General features: G+C 38.2%; 1 protein-coding gene across 4 annotated transcripts in view; it reads right to left on the bottom strand.

Moving 5' to 3' along the window:
* The window catches only part of NEDD1 (NEDD1 gamma-tubulin ring complex targeting factor), a 49,196-nt gene extending 39,702 nt beyond the window's left edge, over positions 1-9,494 (bottom strand). For 2 of the 4 annotated variants that reach the window (XM_045462630.1, XM_045462631.1), the window contains exons 1-3: positions 9,005-9,116; positions 6,525-6,668; positions 3,455-3,549 (exon numbers count right to left, since the gene is read on the bottom strand). In XM_045462630.1, coding sequence (XP_045318586.1) covers positions 3,455-3,549; positions 6,525-6,660 — 231 coding nt within the window. In that variant the 5' untranslated portion in view covers positions 6,661-6,668; positions 9,005-9,116. Of the gene's footprint in view, positions 1-2,101; positions 2,137-3,454; positions 3,556-6,524; positions 6,669-9,004; positions 9,117-9,391 lie in introns of those variants that run through there. The other 2 variants (XM_045462629.1, XM_045462633.1) reach the window with 2 other exon arrangements.
* Between the last annotated feature and the right edge of the window lie 9,276 nt (positions 9,495-18,770).

The raw sequence follows: 18,770 nt of genomic DNA, 5'->3' as shown, positions 1-18,770 counted from the left end.
AGAAAGTTCTTTAAACTCCAACACTAACATAAACCCCATAGGGCCCCCCTCTTTATCTACCGCAGCCACCAGCACACTAATCCCAACCCCACAGAACAGCAGCAGCCTCTTAACTGGCACCTCACTTCCAACCCTACTCCTCTACCTTCTATGCTCCACAAGTAGGATGACCTTTAAAAACTGCAAGTCAGATCACAACACTCATATTCAAAAACCTTTAACAGCTTCCACTCAGCCCTAAAATAAATTTCAAACGTATTAACCTGGCTTTCAAAGCCCCATTCCTCTGACCCCTTCCTACCTCATCTCACCATTTTCCTCATCACCCACTAATTCTCTAGCCACACTCACCTTCTTCTATTACTTAAACATAACAGCCCTGTTTTGGCTTCAAGGCTTCTACACAACTATTCTTACCTAGAAAGCTAAGTTCCCCCAAACCTTGGCTGAATGACTCCTTCTGGTCAATAGACAGCAACTTTCAATGCCACCTCTACAGGAGACCTCCCTTGGCCTCCTAATGTAACCTGCTATCTCAATTTCTTATTTTAGTTCTCTGTGTAACAACTTATCACTATCTGGGTATCATTCTGTAGTCTATTGGCTATCTCCCCCCAGAATGTCAGTTTCATGATCACAAAGCCCATTTCCATGCCCAATAAATATTTATGGCATAAGTAGGTAAAAATACAGGAGTTATCAAGTTTCTCACTATGAGTATCTACGAGCATCATCTATCTGGTAGTGCCATCAGTAACTATGCTACCAATAAAATACAATGTTGCATGTTATCTTCCCTATTTAACCTTCAGATACACAATGCAGTAACATTAATTGCTCTCACCTCTAGTTGTATGCCTTGGGGGAAAAAATAGAGAAATGAATTCCAAGGGGGACATTTTATTACTCAGCTAAAAGTTAAAAGGCAAGCTATGTAGGTTTAGGCAAAGTCATCTCACCTTTCTAAGCCTATGTTTCTTCACCTAAGAAGTGAGAAATGAGGACAAGATCTATCATTCTCACCTTAAGAGTCCATGCATCTGGAAAAACACCCCATGCTCAAAAGAGCATTTCTTTCCTTTTTATTTTAATTCCAGTATAATTAACACAGTGTTATAGTAGTTCCAGGTGTACAGTATAGTAATTGAACAGTGCTATCCACTACTTAGTGCTCATCACAGTTAAGTGTACTTTCAATCCCCTTCAAGAGCACTGGATTCTTAAAAGGGTACAGATACCCACCTTTCCCCTGCCTCAAGGTTTCTTCCAGCTCTGAAATTTCTGACCGAGCGTCAAAATTACTAACACATATAAAAATATCAGAAGCACATTACATCAGTGTTTCAGTACAGTTGCTATAATTCCCTTATGGACACCGTTCTAGGAACTGACTTTGGTCTAAACAGACTAGTAAGATTTAGAATCTCGTTATCACCACTAATCAGGACAGTTTGCTAAGAGCTTTCCGAATAACTGTTAAAGAAAACAGGTAAGAGTGGTATCCATCAAAGATCAATATGTTACAACTTTAATCATCAAAAACAAGTCAAATTACTAAGGACTCGGAACAAAACCCATGTTTTTAACTGGCTTACCCTGATGATAGAAGATCTTTTTTTATGCTGATATATTATTAATGTAGCTAATGAACTTAAATAATTAATGAACATTGTGTGCTTATCAGGAATCCTGTACCTTAAGACACAAGCAATGGGTGAAGTTTTTAAAATCTAAAATAAGAGCTGTTCAAATGTCTGGGTTATACAGTAGCCTATCGTATTCATTATACTACTATTAATACCAAAGTGCCTATTCCGATGAGATAAAATACAAAATCAAAGAAAATAAATACAAACTTAAAGTTCTGCTCTAAAAATTGTGTTAAAGTAAGTAGGACAGAATCTTATTTTCCCAAGTAGTAATGGTCTAATATCTCAAATGGCACGTGAGTAATAGGACTTGGGTCCTACAAAGCAAAGGTTATCAGCACACTAATATGTTACAAGAAATTACTAATAAACGCTAAGGAACCACTGTTCGCAAAATATTCCTATAAGCAAATTAAATTAAAGCAGGTTCAAATTATAAGAAATAACCTCACCTTTCATCCACCTGTATTCTGATGTCATTTCTTAACTGTAGGAAAGAGAACTATAGCAACTGACCGTGGAATATTCACAAAATCCTTACAACTGTGTTACATTTGTGAATATCATCTGTTACTTTCATACTTTAACAATAACAACAACTACAACAACACAGTTCCCAAACTGTTCTAAGGCATAATGCACAGAAGGAGCACAATATATACTGTGGTGGAAGAGGAATCTGAAATTGTTTTGATGTTGACATTCAATTCAACAAATGCTTGTTGACACCTTTGATAGTATCTAAAGATCCAAATATGACTAAGATGTTCTGCCTGCTCTTGAAGAACACAGTTTCCTTTTATCGACCAGGGATGCTCTCTGCCTCAATTTTACTTAACTGAGTTTGAATAGGCAGTGTGTCTCAAATTTCATATCTATCCTAGCAGACATTCTCTGCCCAGCCTCCAACATCTGTGGGCTGGAATTGATGCTTGGGTCAATCCCAAAAAAAGAATGGGTAGAAACCTAAAGTCCTTTTTAAATTAGATGAGCTCATATTCCATTGTTCTCCTTTATTTTTTCTAAGTGGACTACCTCACCTATTCCAGTGTATAAAATTACGACAATTCATAATGTTTTGTGGCTTGCTATGAAAATTCTGAAACTTAAATTAAGAACAAGCTACCACCTACTTGCACCTTTTTACTTAAACCTTTTTTTTTTTTTTTTTAAATAGCTTTCAGGAAGTGTGTGTGACTAACAATGAAGACACCATCATTATCCTGAATCAGAGGGATTAATCTATAAAACAAGAAACAATATGCAATGAGAACTTCACTTAAATGCACTGGGACCAATGCTCAGTTTGACAAAGCCATTCTGTTCTAGGAGAGCTTGGGGAGACTCAGGCAGGCCCCTCAGTACAATAAGGACAGAAGCTATAGTAGAAGCTACCTTCACATAGCAGTCATTAGCTGATGGTCCTGAGCTCAACGTCAGTAAAGGACAGGGATACATCATTAGGACTCTTATGACCGTCCACCTGGTAACCTAGCCAGGGGTGAGGCTTAAAAAAGGCAGCAATACCAAGGAATCTCCCACAGAGAGATGGAGAAAGCAAGTGACTAGTCGAAAAAAATCTAAGTCCTTGATTGCTCCCCTTGGATCCACTATTATTTTACCTAAAGATGTTTCAGTACCTATCTCCTCTTCAAGTGTTATTGTATTGTTTTGAGCTTAGGTTAAGCATAGTACTTTTAAACACATTTATATTTAGTTGCAAGCACCATAAGAAGCAGTTACCACCCAAGTAGAATTAAGATTTTTAATAGAAGGTTAAAAAAAACAAAACCAAAAACACTTACCCCTTCACCAAGCTCTAAAAGTGGAACAGGTTTACATTTGCAACTTGAGACAACAATTTTGTCGCCACTGGAAGAGGCTGTCACTAGAAAGTTATCTAAATGAAGAGTTATGGAGCATCAAACAATCCGTGAGCATCTCTATCACTAGACTAATACTGCAAGAATTATTATGATAAAAGCAAGTGCACTAACCTAAGACAAGCAAGTGAATATAGCTTACACACCAGCTTTCAAAAATGGCTCAGGTTACTAATTACTACGACTAATTCTCTTTACTACTACCGCAGGGAAGAGCCATCCTCTCTGGCTTTGCTATTACTTGAAAGCTATTTTACCCAAGTGAAATACTACTCCATTTTCAAAGAATAGGCCAGAAGGTCTAATTTTATCCTTCAAGAATGAGATCATGATAAAAGCAACATCAGCAAATATCAGCCTTTTCATCTATACACACCATTCAAGATAGTTATTTATTATTAACACAGTGCTTGGTACCAATTTAGTCTAGGAAGTAAACATCCACATTAGTCTCCTATTCGTCCACTAAAAATATAAAGCCTGATATATTCTTAGAACTGGAATTTTTCTGATAGAATGTTTCAATCTTAAGTATATTAACAATAAATATAACAGTAAGTACAGAAAATATAAATAAATGTGGTTAAATAGCAACTATTTATGCCATGGAAGAGTTAAATTTTTAAGTAACTAAACAATGTAAAATTAAATTTTTTTTTTTTTAATTTTTTTTTCAACGTTTATTTATTTTGGGGACAGAGAGAGACAGAGCATGAACGGGGGAGGGGCAGAGAGAGAGGGAGACACAGAATCGGAAACAGGCTCCAGGCTCTGAGCCATCAGCCCAGAGCCCGACGCGGGGCTCGCACTCACGGACCGCAAGATAGTGACCTGGGTGAAGTCGGACGCTTAACCGACTGTGCCACCCAGGCGCCCCTAAAATTAAATTTTAAATAAATTTAACTTAATTTAAAATTATATTACCATATTTTACAGAAATTATAAGCAGAACAATCAGTAAACACAAAACAATGTAAATTAAGTATTTTTAAATTAAAATGATTAAATGCGTATACTCAAGAACAAGAGTCTAATTTTGAGAGTCATAACAAGTTAAAATATCAGAAGTTTAAATCTATGCTTTTTAACAAGCAAAGTCTTACCTGCATTATTTTTGGATGGTTTGCATAACATTCATATATTTCATGAATAGACCATGGATTATGATTTTATTATGATACAAGATTCAAAAAAAATATCATTCCGACCTAAATATTACAGCACTGAGAAAAACAAATCATTTCCCTTTCCTTGGCTTCATCCTCTACTTACTGCTACTTTTTCTCCTTAGAATACAGAAAAGGACTGAACAAAGATAATACAAAAAGGTAACATACTTACTCCTTTAATTTCTCTTGTAGCTTTTGAAGTCATGAGAAAGTGAGGGACATTACCTAAGAGGGCCGAAAAACTAATTTCCCTGGTACCTCACCCTTAATCCTGTTCTTGGAATCCATGCTAAGTGGACCCCAAGTAGCTGAGCCTGGGAAGTACCTGTTCTTTAGTCACTAACCTCCAGGGACAAGATCAAAGCCTCATTAGAAGTAAGACTATATACAAAAGTTTCCTGTACATATCTACTTGTACAAGAAAACTATATAGAAATAAGACCAGGTTCCAAAAATCATCCCACACTACCTCACGATCACATCAGTTTTGTTGAGAACATTAAGTGGTTTATCAGCAGATGCTAACTAATAAAACTCCTTGGAATAAAAATAAACCCAAAATATTAAAACTTATCAAGAATTGCTACTTTTCTCTTAAACGGTAAATAATAGGGAAATTAAGCTCCACACATAATAAAAACCTAATAATAGAAGCAGCTTCACATATTTGTCACTGTCTTTAAAACATTCCTTCCTGCCCCCCCCCCCCCCCCCCACCAATTACACATCTGGAGAGTCCTTCAAAAATGTACTCCCTTGGCCATGAGTTTGATTAATAGAGCACCAAAGTAATTTATGTTCCTATTTTAATACAAAATCAAGGAATGATAAAGAGGTAAATTTAATTTAATAAAAAAAATTCATTTTTTGTTACATATTTGCAAGAATTCGGTTGGGCATGAAAACTTGTTTTTGTTCATAAATCAGTCATATTTTAAAGTTCTGATATTTTTACTTTTATCAGGAAACAGAATATTAATACTTTGGTATTGATAAGATCAGACACACATTAAAACTTTATTCTTTAAGAAAATAGTCTGTATGTAAGAGCTACACAAAAGAATGATAATTTCTAGCATACCAAGTTTACAGAACATGTTCATAGCACTTTGTTTAGAGCAGTGGTTCTACTGAGGGCTACCGGAATCTGGTGGGTAAAGGCCAGGAAGGCTTCTAAACATCCTACAATGCACACAACAGCCCCCCAAACAGAGAATTATCTAACCCCCAATGTCAAAAGTGCAAGGTTGAAATATTCTGATTTCTAAACTTCATTTCCTCATGCATTTTATCCACATTTAGGAGCTTACTAAGACAAGGAGAGAGAAAATCAGAAACATAGAAAAACTGAGGAAAATTCAATGTAGACGATTTCTCTGAGAAATCAGGCTATTTTCAACATAGACAAGAAGAGAAATATAAGAGCATATCAGTAAGATGAGGATGTTGGAGAATTTTAATTTTTATTTTAAATTTCATTGTGCTTCTGTCTTTGAGTTGTCTTTAATTTGCAGACTAGATCCATAAATACCCAAATGTAGATGCAAAAACTCATTCCAAACCTTTCAGAAGTTTTCCCACCATTATCTACCTTATTCCATCTGGGTTCAATAACAAACTGTTGATAAGAAAACTAATTCTATGCTCTGGATCTAGTACCATATATATGTATATACATTCATATGATGATATACTGTTAAACTACTATTTCGCTGTATCTATCTAGCTTTCATAGCTATGCAAAATATATTGGTCACATGCAAAAGGTTTCACTGATACTGGTTTTTTAGCCTAACAAAAAGTGTTATTTTTTTAAAGGATACTATTGCTGCTCCAACACACTGAGCTGATTCCATGTGGTGATGTGTGTGGGTTGAATTTGTCCACCAATGTCATAGATGGAGCATCCCATATTTTAACATCATCTCCAGATGAGGCAAATCTAAGGTTCTCCTGCATGACTGCACCTACAAATAGTTTTAAAACACTATACTTAAAAAACAGTTAAGGATAGGTCAAAAAAAAAAAAAAAAAAGTTAAAATGAAGGATCTACTCTAAACCCAGTGGCTCCACTGTCCACTTTTCTTCCAGAGTGGGTGCTCACCACCAAGTAGCTGGAACGATACTTCTAAAATCATATTCTCTCGGTTGACCCTTCCAATGGTTCTCCACAGCAATTATAATGATATCCAACCTCCTTGACATGCCTTATAGGACCTGGCCCTGGTGTAACACCCCTACCTCTCTTCCCCAGGGCTACCAAACTCCCTGGCCTTCTTTCTTGCCTCAGTCCTTCCATTTGCTGCCCCCTCCGCCTGGAACGCTCTTTCCCCAGATTTCCCAGGGTCATCTCCTTCACCTCACTCTAGTCTCAGCTCAAATGTCTCCTCAGAAAGGCCTTCCTGGCCACCAAGGCTGAAGCAGCCCCATACCAGTTGCCCATTAAGCAGTTTCATGTTTTTCATGACATTTTCTATTTGCAGCTCTTGTTCTCACAATAATGTTGGCGTCTCCTGACTTGAACAAAGATCCTGAAAATGGATTTTGTCTTGTTTACTATCAGTCTTGAAATGTTCCTGGCACACCATGTGTACTCAATAAATAACTGCTGGATAGAACTTCCTAAACTGAGGTGCCTGGGTGGCTCAATCGGTTAAGCACCCTACTCTTGATTTCGGCTCAGGTCATAATCTCATAGTCTTGACACTGGATCCCAAGGTGGGCTCTGTGCTGGGCATGGAACCTGCTTCTTAAGACTGTCTCACTCCAGGGGCGCCTGGGTGGCTCAGCTGGTTAAGCATCAGACTTCGGCTCAGGTCATGATCTCGCAGTTTGTGACTCTGAGTCCCACATCGGGCTCTGTGCTGACAGCTCAGAGCCTGGAGCCTGCTTGGATCCTGTGTCTCCCTCTCTCTGCACCTCCCCCACTCACACTCTGTCTCTCTCAAAAATAAATAAACATTAGAAAACATTTAAGTCTGTTTAAAGACTAAGTTTATCAAAGATTCTCTCGCTCCCTTTCTGCCCCTCCCCTGTGCATACGTGTGTACACTTTTTCTCTCTTTCTCAAAAAAAAAAAAAAAAAAAAAAAACCTCCCTAAATCTTTTTAAAATGTGTAATAAAATGTAGCATTCCTGCCATTTCAAAATCCAGAGACTTCAGTTTTTCCAAATAACTCCAGAATTAGCAAATACAGCCAAAAGAGATGCCTGTCACTAAGTCCCTAAACCAATACTTGGTCTACAATGCCCCCACTCATATTATTTATTCACAGTATGTAATTCAAATACATAATTCTGACAAAGTGATCTCACAAACCAAGGCAGTCTAAAAGACAAAAGGCAAGGGAGCTGCTTTAGGCAGATACTTTAAGAGCAAGTAGTAATGCATAATGAGTCAGAAAAAAATCCTCAAAAATACATGGAAGAACAGGGAAAGGAAGGGGGCCTAGAGATATACCCTCTACACCTTCCTGGTGTGGACGGTGTAAGAGTACAGCACTGTATCAGTGATATCACAGACAGGCTCCCAAGTCACCAACAAAGCATCCCATCTATGTCCAGTATACCCTATTTCAAAGGCTAAGTTATAGGTATAATAAATTACAGGGCCCTTTGATTCTCAAGAGAAAACAAAATGTGTTTATAAAAAGACTAAAACTTTAGTTAACTAGAAAAGTCACTTATGCGGTTCATTATGCTTCATTCATCGGATAAATACAGCGTTACTAAAATTAAAATCCTTTAGTCATCTGTTGAAACGTAGACATGCAGTGTTTGGATTTGGCACCTTGTCATGTGGTAACGTGTTGGTTCCCTACTCAAGGTACAATTAAGTGCTGGAAAGGCAATCTCTTAAACCCAGCAAACACAACTGGAAAATGCCTTTACTATAAGCTTACACTGTTCCTGTTGAGCAGTGTGATGTAGTATGGAAAGATCACTCAAGCCAGGGTTCAGAAAAAGTGGGTTCAAAGGATCTGTCCCAAAACTACGTGACAGTGACTCTGGCAGAGTCACTTAATGTCTGTTTCCTTCTCTTCAAGTGCAGCGGGGAAGGGGACCATCTGCCCACCCACCTCAAGTCTGCTGAGAACTGAGCACTTTTAAGGGAGAGGCATTACATCAGCCTCCCAAAGAGGGTCCCATCAAAGCGAGCTGTCAAGACACAAGGAGGTAATTTAGGGAGAGCGGCTACATGGAAAAAAAAAAAAAAATCCACTACAACAAATAAAAGTTCTTCAACTTTCATTCACCCAAAGTGCATTCTACTTGCAGGAGAACTTGCTCAACTGGGGTTACCTTATAAAATGCATTCGAGTCGTACTGGAGAGGTTTACAAAAGCGGGGAGACGGCCGGTGGAGAAGCGGCAAACTTTCCGGGGGCAGCACACCCCTCATAGCCGCCACCAACCTACCCCAGCAGACCGGGTCACCTCTCGGGTCGAGCCGGAGACGGTCGCGGACGGAGGTGCGCGACCCCGGCCCGCGGCTCCCAGGCACTTCCGCGCCAAACCCGCTGCCGCGCCCCTGCCGGACAACTGTCCGAAGCACCGGACCGGCCCGGTCGCGCGCAGCCCAGGGACCTCCGACCCGCCCCCGGGGTGGCAGGAGGGCGGGCGGGGTTCGGGAGTGTGCAGGGACGCGCCGGGGAGATACCCGCTGACCCCGGGCCCTACGGAACCTCACCTCTCAGCCGCGGTACACCGGGGGCCACGGCGCGGCCCGCTCCGGCGCTGGGCTTCCGGCTCCCGCCCGGACTGTTAAACTTCGGCGGCCGGAAGTCCCGCCCTCAAGTGGCGTCATGAGGAGAGGCGCTGCCAGAAGGGGTGGCTAGGGTTGGCGGGGCAGGGCCTGGGGCGGTGCTGGGCCGCCTCTCCGGGTAGCTACCCCCAGGGGCAGGGCGGGAGCTGCGGGTGTGGGCGGCTCCCTCCACACCCCAGCAACGATGGCGCTCTGCACCTTTGTGGTTCGTTTGTTCGCTGGCTGCCTGCTGTGTGCCAGGCACTAGGCTAGACTCGGTGCGCGGTGATGAGTTTAGCCTGGAAGTCATGGATACGGTGAACACTTCTTCCTGGCCGCGTGGAGCTTACAGTTCGCCGTAGGAGGCGGGCCTTAATACATAATCACATACCTAAAAGAAAAATGAAACTGTGACAGTTGCTTCAAAGGAAAGCTAGCAGATGAACCAAAGATGTACTAAAGGGAAATGAACATGGATATGGGTTTTGGAAAGGCTTCCTTGAAGAGGAACCCATGAAGAGCAGATAATACCCCATGCAATTTACAAACCAGAAGGCATGCTCAGAAAAGCTAAGAAATAACCAAAAGTGTAAGTGTCTGAGCTATCAGACTTCAAAACCCATGATCTTTCTTCCTAATCATTGATCTTGCTTCTTAATCGTGCTGCAGGGTCATGAAATCAAACACCATCTGGTTGGGAATTCTTTTGAAAGGAATGTTTCTCAGCATGGAAAAAAGAGGGTCTGAGCTGAGTTTTCAATACCAAAGCTTTTTTTTTTTTTTTAGCTCTGCTGACAATTTTTCTTAGAATACTTATAATACGTATAGGGCATTTCTTCTGCAAACAGTATTATTATACCCTCATGGCAAGTGTGCGATAGAACTAGGAGTGGGTTTCTGAACTAGGTACATAAGCCCCAGTTGTTTGTACCCATGTTGCAAATAACTTGGAAACTCTGAGTGCAATTTTTTGGAGCAGAAATTGAAGTCCTAACCAAGATGTAAAGATTGATGGTGAGCCTCAAACGGAGAAAGATAGCAAGCAGCAGCTGCCTTCACTGTATAGTTTACAGTTCTTGAGTTTATTAAATCCAATTTTGGCATGTATAGTCAAATGCCAAATGCCAGAGTTTTGGCATTTTCCTACCAAAAAGTTGGAGAATGAGAAAATAGAGTAATGGAATAGGGACAGGGAGAATTGAAGCAAATGGGAAGGAAAAGACAATTAACACAATCTCTGAAAAGTTGAAGCCAGAAGGAAAACTGAGACTATCTGACACAAAATATAATACATGTCATATAATACAAATGTATAATATAACATACATGACAATAGATATTTATTGAATGCATACTTTACTAAACATGTATACATGTATAGGTATAATGTGTGTATGTGTACTACATATATAATTTCATCCTTCTAAAAACATATACTATATACGTATACATATGAAGAAACAGGGGTTAAGTAACTTGCCCAAGGTCACACAGTTAAGAAATTGTGTGAACAGGAGTTAAACTCATAACCATAGGTCTATAAAGACTGTGCTATATAGTCAATATGCTGTATAGTCAAGAGCTAAAAGACAGCATGAAGAGCCAAATGTTAACCTCCACTGCCCCTCCTTGCTGGTGCCACAGCCTCATCAAAACATACATGTTCTTGAGACGGTTCTGTCACTCTTGTGTCCTACCCTTGTGTCTACATGCATAGTTACCTCAGATCTGTAAAGTTTAAGCAATAGAAGCCAAATGTTAAAAACCTCCCTAATATATGAATTATATAAACATATGTACCTTTCCAAAAGTAGATATCATGAAATATTTCTAGATATGACAAGGGATATTTCTAGACACAAAGAGATACGTCATAACAATAAAAGCGTCAAGAAAACCAGAATCTATATGCATCAAAAATATATGTGAGAGTAATTACAGAAACTCAAAGTATATGAAGAATAAATGTCAATGGCTAAAAAGGGAAAACAGGCATATCCAGAATCATTGTTGGAGATTTTGACAGAATTCTTTCAGTAATTGATAGAATATCCAAATAAGAAAAACAATAAGTAAAGATGTGGAAGATCTGAATACTATTAACTATTTCTTCTATATTGCAAAAAGAAAGAAAGAAGAAAAGAAAGGGAAAGAGAAGAAAGAGAAAGGTTCGAAGTCAGTAATCTATGCATTCTCTTTAGGAACCTAGAAAAAGAAGAGCAAATTACACAAGTAAAGATTAGAATGGTAAACAATGAAATTGAAAATGAACAGTAGAAAAATTCAGTGAAATCAGAAATCAGAAGAAAGAGAAAACATAAATTACCAATCTGGGAGTTGAAAGAGAGGCCACCAATACAGAAACAAAAGATGGTTCAAAGGATAGTAAGGGAATAATATGAACAAGTTTATAATAATAAATAAATTTGATAACTTTAAACAAAGTGGACAACTATCTTGGAAGACAAATATTAAAACAGACACAAGAAGAAATAATATGATTAGTCCTATATGTACTACAGAATTTGCATTCATAATTAAGGAAACACTTCCACAAGGAAAATCCCAGGATCAAATGGCTTCATTGTTGAATTCTATCAAACACATAAGGTAGAAATAATACCAATCTAAATCAAACTTTTTCTGAAAACAGAAGAAGAGGGAATATTTCCTAAACTTGTTTTTTAAGGATAGTATTACTCTGATACTAAAACTTAAGACGTTATAAGAAATAACTATAGACTCATATCCCTCATATATACAATTATACATGTATGCAAATTAAATATATTTGCAAATTAATTCCAGTAACATTTAGAAAGGATTATACATCATGACCAAGTGATGTTTATTCCAGAAATGCAAAGTTAGTTTAACATCCGCAAATCAGTTAATATAATTCACCATATTAACAAAATAAAGAATACCCATATAATCATGTCAATAGGTGAAGCAAAAACATTTGAAAAAAATCAGCTTTTATTCATGATTAACAACAAGTCTCAGCAAACGAGGAAAATAAAAGGAAAGGAAACAACTCAACCGGGTCAAGAACATCTATGAAGAACCAATAGATAGCATCATACTTAATGGTTAAAGACTGAATATCTTTCTCCTAAGATCAGGAACAAGGCAAGGATGTCCAGTCTCACAACTACTATTCAAATTCTTCTGGAGGCCCTCGCTTATGCAACAAGGAAAAGAAAAGAAAATCTGAATGTCTTCTTTGGAGAAGTGTCTATTCATGTCTTTTGCCCATTTCTTCACTGGATTATTTCTTTTTTGGGTGTTGAGTTCTTTACAGATTTTGGATACTAACCCTTTATCTGATATATTATATGTATTATATGACATGTATTATTACTTCCTGTCTTCTGCTGTTTTGGGTTTTATTTGCTGTTCTTTTTCCAGCTCCTTAAGGCATAAGTTTAGGTTGTGTATCTGATATCTTTCTTCCTCTTTAGAAGGCCTGGATTGCTATATACTTTCTTCTTATGACCACCTTTGCTGCGTCCCAGAGGTTTGGGGTTGTGGTGTTATCATTTTCATTGACTTCCATATACTTTTTAATTTCCTCTTTAACTGCTTGGTTAGCCCATTCATTCTTTAGTAGGATGTTCTTCAGTCTCCAAGTATTTGTTACCTTTCCAAATTTTTTCTTGTGGTTGATTTCAAGTTTCATAGCGTTGTGGTCTGAAAATATGCACGTCTGTATCTTTTTGTATTTACTAAGGGCTGATTTGTGTCCCAGTATATGGTCTATTCTGGAGAACATTCCATGTGCACTGGAGAAGAATGTATATTCTGCTCCTTTAGGATTAAATTCAGGATTAAATTCTGAATATATCTGTTAAGTCCATCTGGACCAGTGTGTCATTCAAAGCCATTGTTTACTTGTTGATTTTTCGCTTAGATGATCTGTCCATTGCTGTGAGTGGGGTGTTGAAGTTTCCTACTATTATAGTATTACTATTGATGAGTTTCTTTACGGTTGTGATTAATTGATTTATATATTTGGGTGCTGCCACATTTGGCACATAAATGTTTACAATTGTTAGGTTTTCTTGGTGGATAGACACTTATCCAAAGAAGACATCCAGATGGCCAACCGACACATGAAAAAATGCTCAATGTCACTCATCATCAGGGAAATACAAATCAAAACCACAATGAGATACCACCTTACACCTGTCAGAATGGCTAACATTAACAAATCAGGCAACAGCAGATGTTGGCAAGGGTGTGGAGAAAGAGGATCTCTTTGCATTGTTGGTGGGAATGCAAGCTGGTGCAGCCACTCTGGAAAACAGTATGGAGGTTCCGAAAAAACCTAAAAATAGAACTACCTGCAACCCAGCAATTGCACTACTAGGCATTTATCCAAGGGATACAGGTGTGCTGTTTTGAAGGGACACATGCACCCCCCGATGTGTATAGCAGCACTATCAATAATAGCCAAAGTATGGAAAGAGCCCAAATGTCCATGGATGGATGAACGGATAAAGAAGATGTGGTTTATATATACAATGGAATATTACTCGGCAATCAATATTTCTTGTCGTTTGCAACTACGTGGATGGAACTGGAGTGTATCATGCTAAGCGAAATTAATCAGTTAGAGAAAGACAAATATCATATGACTTCACTCATATGAGGACTTTAAGAGACAAAACAGATGAACATAAGGGAAGGGAAACAAAAATAATATAAAAACAGGGAGGGGGACACAACAGAAGAGACTCATAAATATGGAGAACAAACTGAGGGTTACTGGAGGGGTTGTGGGAGGAGAGATGGGCTAAATGGGTAAGGGACACTAAGGAATCTACTCCTGAAACCATTTTTGCACTATATGCTAACTAATTTGGATGTAAATTTTAAAAAATAAAAAATAAAATTTAAAAAAAAAGAAAAGAGAAAAGAAAAGAAATAAAGAAAAGCATACAGAATGGACAGGAAGAAGCAAACTCTATTTACAGACACAACATGATTGTGTACTAGAAAATCATAAGAAATACATAAAAAATCTCCTAGAACCAATAAGTAAATTTAGCAAGGCCTGTGTAAAATCAATATACAAAAATACAGTAGCATTTCTAAATACTAGCAATAAACAATTGGACAATGAAATAAGAAGTATAATTCCATTTCCAATGGCATGGCATCCAAAATCATAAATACTTAAATTTAATTTAATAAAACACTAAATTAATAAAATACATTCAGTAACTACATATTAAAAACTATAAAACATTACTGAGAGAAGTTAAAGACTTAAAGAGAGAGCCATATGACATTAATGAGGTGGAGAATATTGCTAGAATGTCAATTTTTTAAAAAGATAAATTCAGAGGACCTATACCTGCTATCAATCTAGATTTAACACAAATTAATTCGTAATGACAGAAAGCAGTGTAGCACTTGCCTGGGTAGAGGAAGGGATGGACTATAAAGGAGTCAAAGACGTAATTGGTGGTAATGGAAATGTTCTTTACCTTGATTTTTGTAGTGGTTTCAGTATATCTGTCAAAGTTCATACAAGGGTTTATTTTAAATTATGCAATTTACTGTTTGTATATTATACCTCAATAAGTTTTATTTTAAAAAATTTCAGGAACAGGCACCAGGGTGGCTCAGTCCGTTAAGCGTCTGACTTCGGCTCAGGTCATGATCTCACAGTTCCTGGGTTCGAGCCCTTCATTGGGCTCTAGGCTGACAGCTCAGTGCCTGAAGTCTGCTTCAGATTCTGTGTCTCCCTCTTCCTCTGTCCCTCACCCACTCACACTCTGTCTCTCTTTATCTCTCAAAAATAAAAATAAACATTAAAATAAATTTTTTTAATAATAAAACAATTTCAGGAACTAAGAGCTCCTGATCCTTAAGAAATAAAGTGATGTCCTTGGCTTATAATAGAAAAAACAAAATTAATTATTTTTTTAAAAGAGATACCAAAATATGTGTCAGATTTCAGAATATTGGCTTGGGATGTCCCGAAAATAAATAAACGTTGAAAAAAAAAAAAATTAAAAAAAAAAAAAAAAAAAAAAGAGATACCAAAATATGTGTCAGATTTCAGAATATTGTCTTGGGATTGATTTTAAACATTACCAAAAATGAAAAGAGAAAAGTTACTACACAAGTTTCAAGGATTTGAATGACTTCCATGTTCTTAATAGTAATACTGGAATTGATAAGACAATGGAACAATTCCTTTATATATATTTTTAAATATTTATTTTTGAGAGAGAGAGAGTGAGCAGGGGAGGGGCAGAGAGAGAGAGGGAGACAGAGAATGTGCAGCAAGGTCTGCACTGACAGCAAGGAGCCCTATGAGGGGCTCGAACTCATGAGATCATGACCTGAGCCAAAGTCGGTTGCTTAACTGACTGAGCCACACAGGCGCCCCATAATTCCATTATATTTTTGAGCAAAAATGATTATTAACCAAAAATATTACCATATTACCACTCAATTATGAGAGAATACAAACATTTTCAGTAATATAACATCTCAACAAATTTACCTCTTGTGCACCCTATAAGGAAGCTACTTGAGGGGGTGCTCCACCAAAACAAGGAGCAAATGGAGAATGAGGAAGCCTGGGCACCCACACTGAGAAAGGTAAGGGATCCCCACAATGCCACTGAAGGAAAATTCCAGAATAACAGCCATGCACTGGGCTTAAAGAGCCATTGGCCCAGACAGCAGGTCAAAAGTCTCCAGGAGTGCTATTGTCAAAAATAAACACACACACACACATACACACACACACACTCATATCTGACATGCTTAATTGTGTTAAGAAGAGATTTACAGAACTGGGAGAGAGGAGGTAAAGGGCTTAATTCATGACTGAATACATAAAAAACTAGAAGACCAACCAACGAGCCAAACAATAAGAGAAAACTAACACTAGGGAAACAAAACGTTGGGCAAGAAAGAAAAAAATGGAAATAGCAACCATAATATGCCATATAACTCTGTGATGAGTATTTTAATGCAATTGTACAAAGTGAACATGGAATGTTAATTTAACCAAAATCATGACACAGCTATCTTGAGTTGATAGGGAGATGGGAAGTATGCATTTGTGTGTAGTTAGGTCCCGTGAGAACTGGTTCCTTGTGTTCCATGGTGGAAAATTAACAGGTCAATCTTAAACTGAAAAAAAAACATCATGAATTAGCTTATTAGTCAGAGAGATGGAGATGAAAACCAAAAGACATAGCAAAGAAGTTGAAAGTTGCCTTAGGGACAGTGATAAGTGGGTGATTGATGATGGATGGGGCAAGGGACTGCTTTTTTGTTTGTTTGTTTTAGCCTTCTGGTTTTATGTTCCTCTTTTCAACTTATTCCAATATGTCTGATTTTCTTAACTAAATTTAAAAAGAAAAAAATTTAAGTGCAATATATTGACCCATATTTTAAGGCATCAAGATTTAGGAAGGACAGAGCAACTAGACAATATGTTTTTATAAGTGGTTTCCAGGGATATGCCAAAAAGCCATATTGTTTGTTATTATTATACTGTCAATGCACATTTGTGGGTCCTCCAAGTTCCCAGAAAATTGTGCCAGTTAGCTCACACACTAAGATGAACAACATCCCTACCTTGGAGAAGTTCAGATTATACCAAGGTGACAAATACTAGTGATACAAAGTAATATATGCTATAATATATATAATATGTAACATATAATATATAATATATAACATATAATATATAATATATAACATATAACATATCATATATAATATATATTATTATATATATTAGACAGGGGAGTCTTGGTGGAAGAAGGAATTAGTACTGCCTAAAGAGCTAGGATTGGTTTCAGAAGGAAATAAGATGATATATACTCAACAATTGAAGATTTTCAGGTACTGGTAGGTCCTGTTATGTGGAGATCTACATCCCTTCCCTCACCCTCCCTTCCCCACAACTGCCACCACACATTCCTTTGGGACCCTGCTGCCCCACATGGTTCTTCTTCTTCTTCTTCTTCTTCTAAATTTTTTAATGTTTATTTATTAAAAAAATTTTTTTTAAGTTTATTTATTCTTGAGAGATAGAGAGAGAGCATGAGCAGGAGAGGGGCAGAAAGAGAGGGAGACACAGAATCAGAAGCAGGCTCCAGACTCTGAGCTGTGAGCACAGAGCTCAATGCGGGACTCCAACCCATGAATCACGAGATCATGACCTGAGCCGAAGCCGGACGCTTAACTGACCGAGCCACCCAGGCACCCCAATTTTTTAATGTTTGTTTATTTTTGAAAGAGGGAGAGACACAGTGTGAGCAGGGGAGGAGCAAAGAGAGAGGGAGACACAGAATCCGAAGCAGGTTCCAGGCTCCCCACAGTGAGCACAGAGCCCAACGCGGGGCTTGAACTCAAAACCTGGAGATCATGATCTGAACCAAGTCAGAAGCTTACCCAACTGACCACCCAGGAGCCCTCCGTGTGACTTTTCTTTGCACACTCTTCCCTGGGACTTTCCTGTGGCTCCTCCTGGCACTTTAATCAGGTTTGTACTCAAATCTCCACTCACCACTTCAAAGATGCTTTTCTTTGGACTAACTTATCTAAAATATCCCCACATCTCATCATGCTCTGTCTTCTTACCCAAATTTGTTTTCAAAGCACATACCTACCTGACATTTTACAGTATATACATTAATTTACTTTGGGTTGCTTAGTATCTTTACTGGAATGAACAAGCCACAGGAATAGGAATTTTGACCCCTTTTTTCTCGCTACTGTATTCCCAGTGCTTAGAACATGGCCTGGCATATGGTAAACCCTCAGGAGTTGTTTGTTGAGTGTGCAAATGGATAAAAAGTGAATATCTCCAGTCTAAATCTCTCACCTGAGTGCAGACCATATCCTCAACTGCCTACTGTCTCTACCAAATCATACAACTGGCTCTCTGCCAAACCATTTTCTCTTCCAATGCTCTTCATAGCATCCCGGACATTTGCTAGTCAATATTGACTTTCCCCTGCTCCTTTCCTCCTTTCCACAAACATCCAAATGGTCATCACTAAACCCAGTTTGTTCTGTTGATGAATAACTCTCAAATCTGTCCAGTTCTCCCCATCCCCGCTGCTATTATCTTGATTTAAAGCATCCTTGACTCTTGCCTGGGTTGTTGAGTTTCCTCCTAATTTGTTTTCCTGGCTCCAGGCTTTTATCTCTCCAACTATCCTCCAAATTCCTACCACATTGTTTTACATAAAATGCAAATCTGATCACATGACTGCCCTGCTTAAAACCGAGGTTCTTAGAATAAAATCCAAACTCTTTTGCATGGCCCCTAGGCCCTTCA

The sequence above is a fragment of the Leopardus geoffroyi genome, chromosome B4 (assembly GCF_018350155.1).
Source record: "Leopardus geoffroyi isolate Oge1 chromosome B4, O.geoffroyi_Oge1_pat1.0, whole genome shotgun sequence".
In the NCBI taxonomy this organism is placed as follows: domain Eukaryota; kingdom Metazoa; phylum Chordata; class Mammalia; order Carnivora; family Felidae; genus Leopardus; species Leopardus geoffroyi.
The sequence above is the reverse complement of the archived record's forward strand: the minus strand, read 5'-3'. Positions and strand labels throughout refer to the sequence as shown.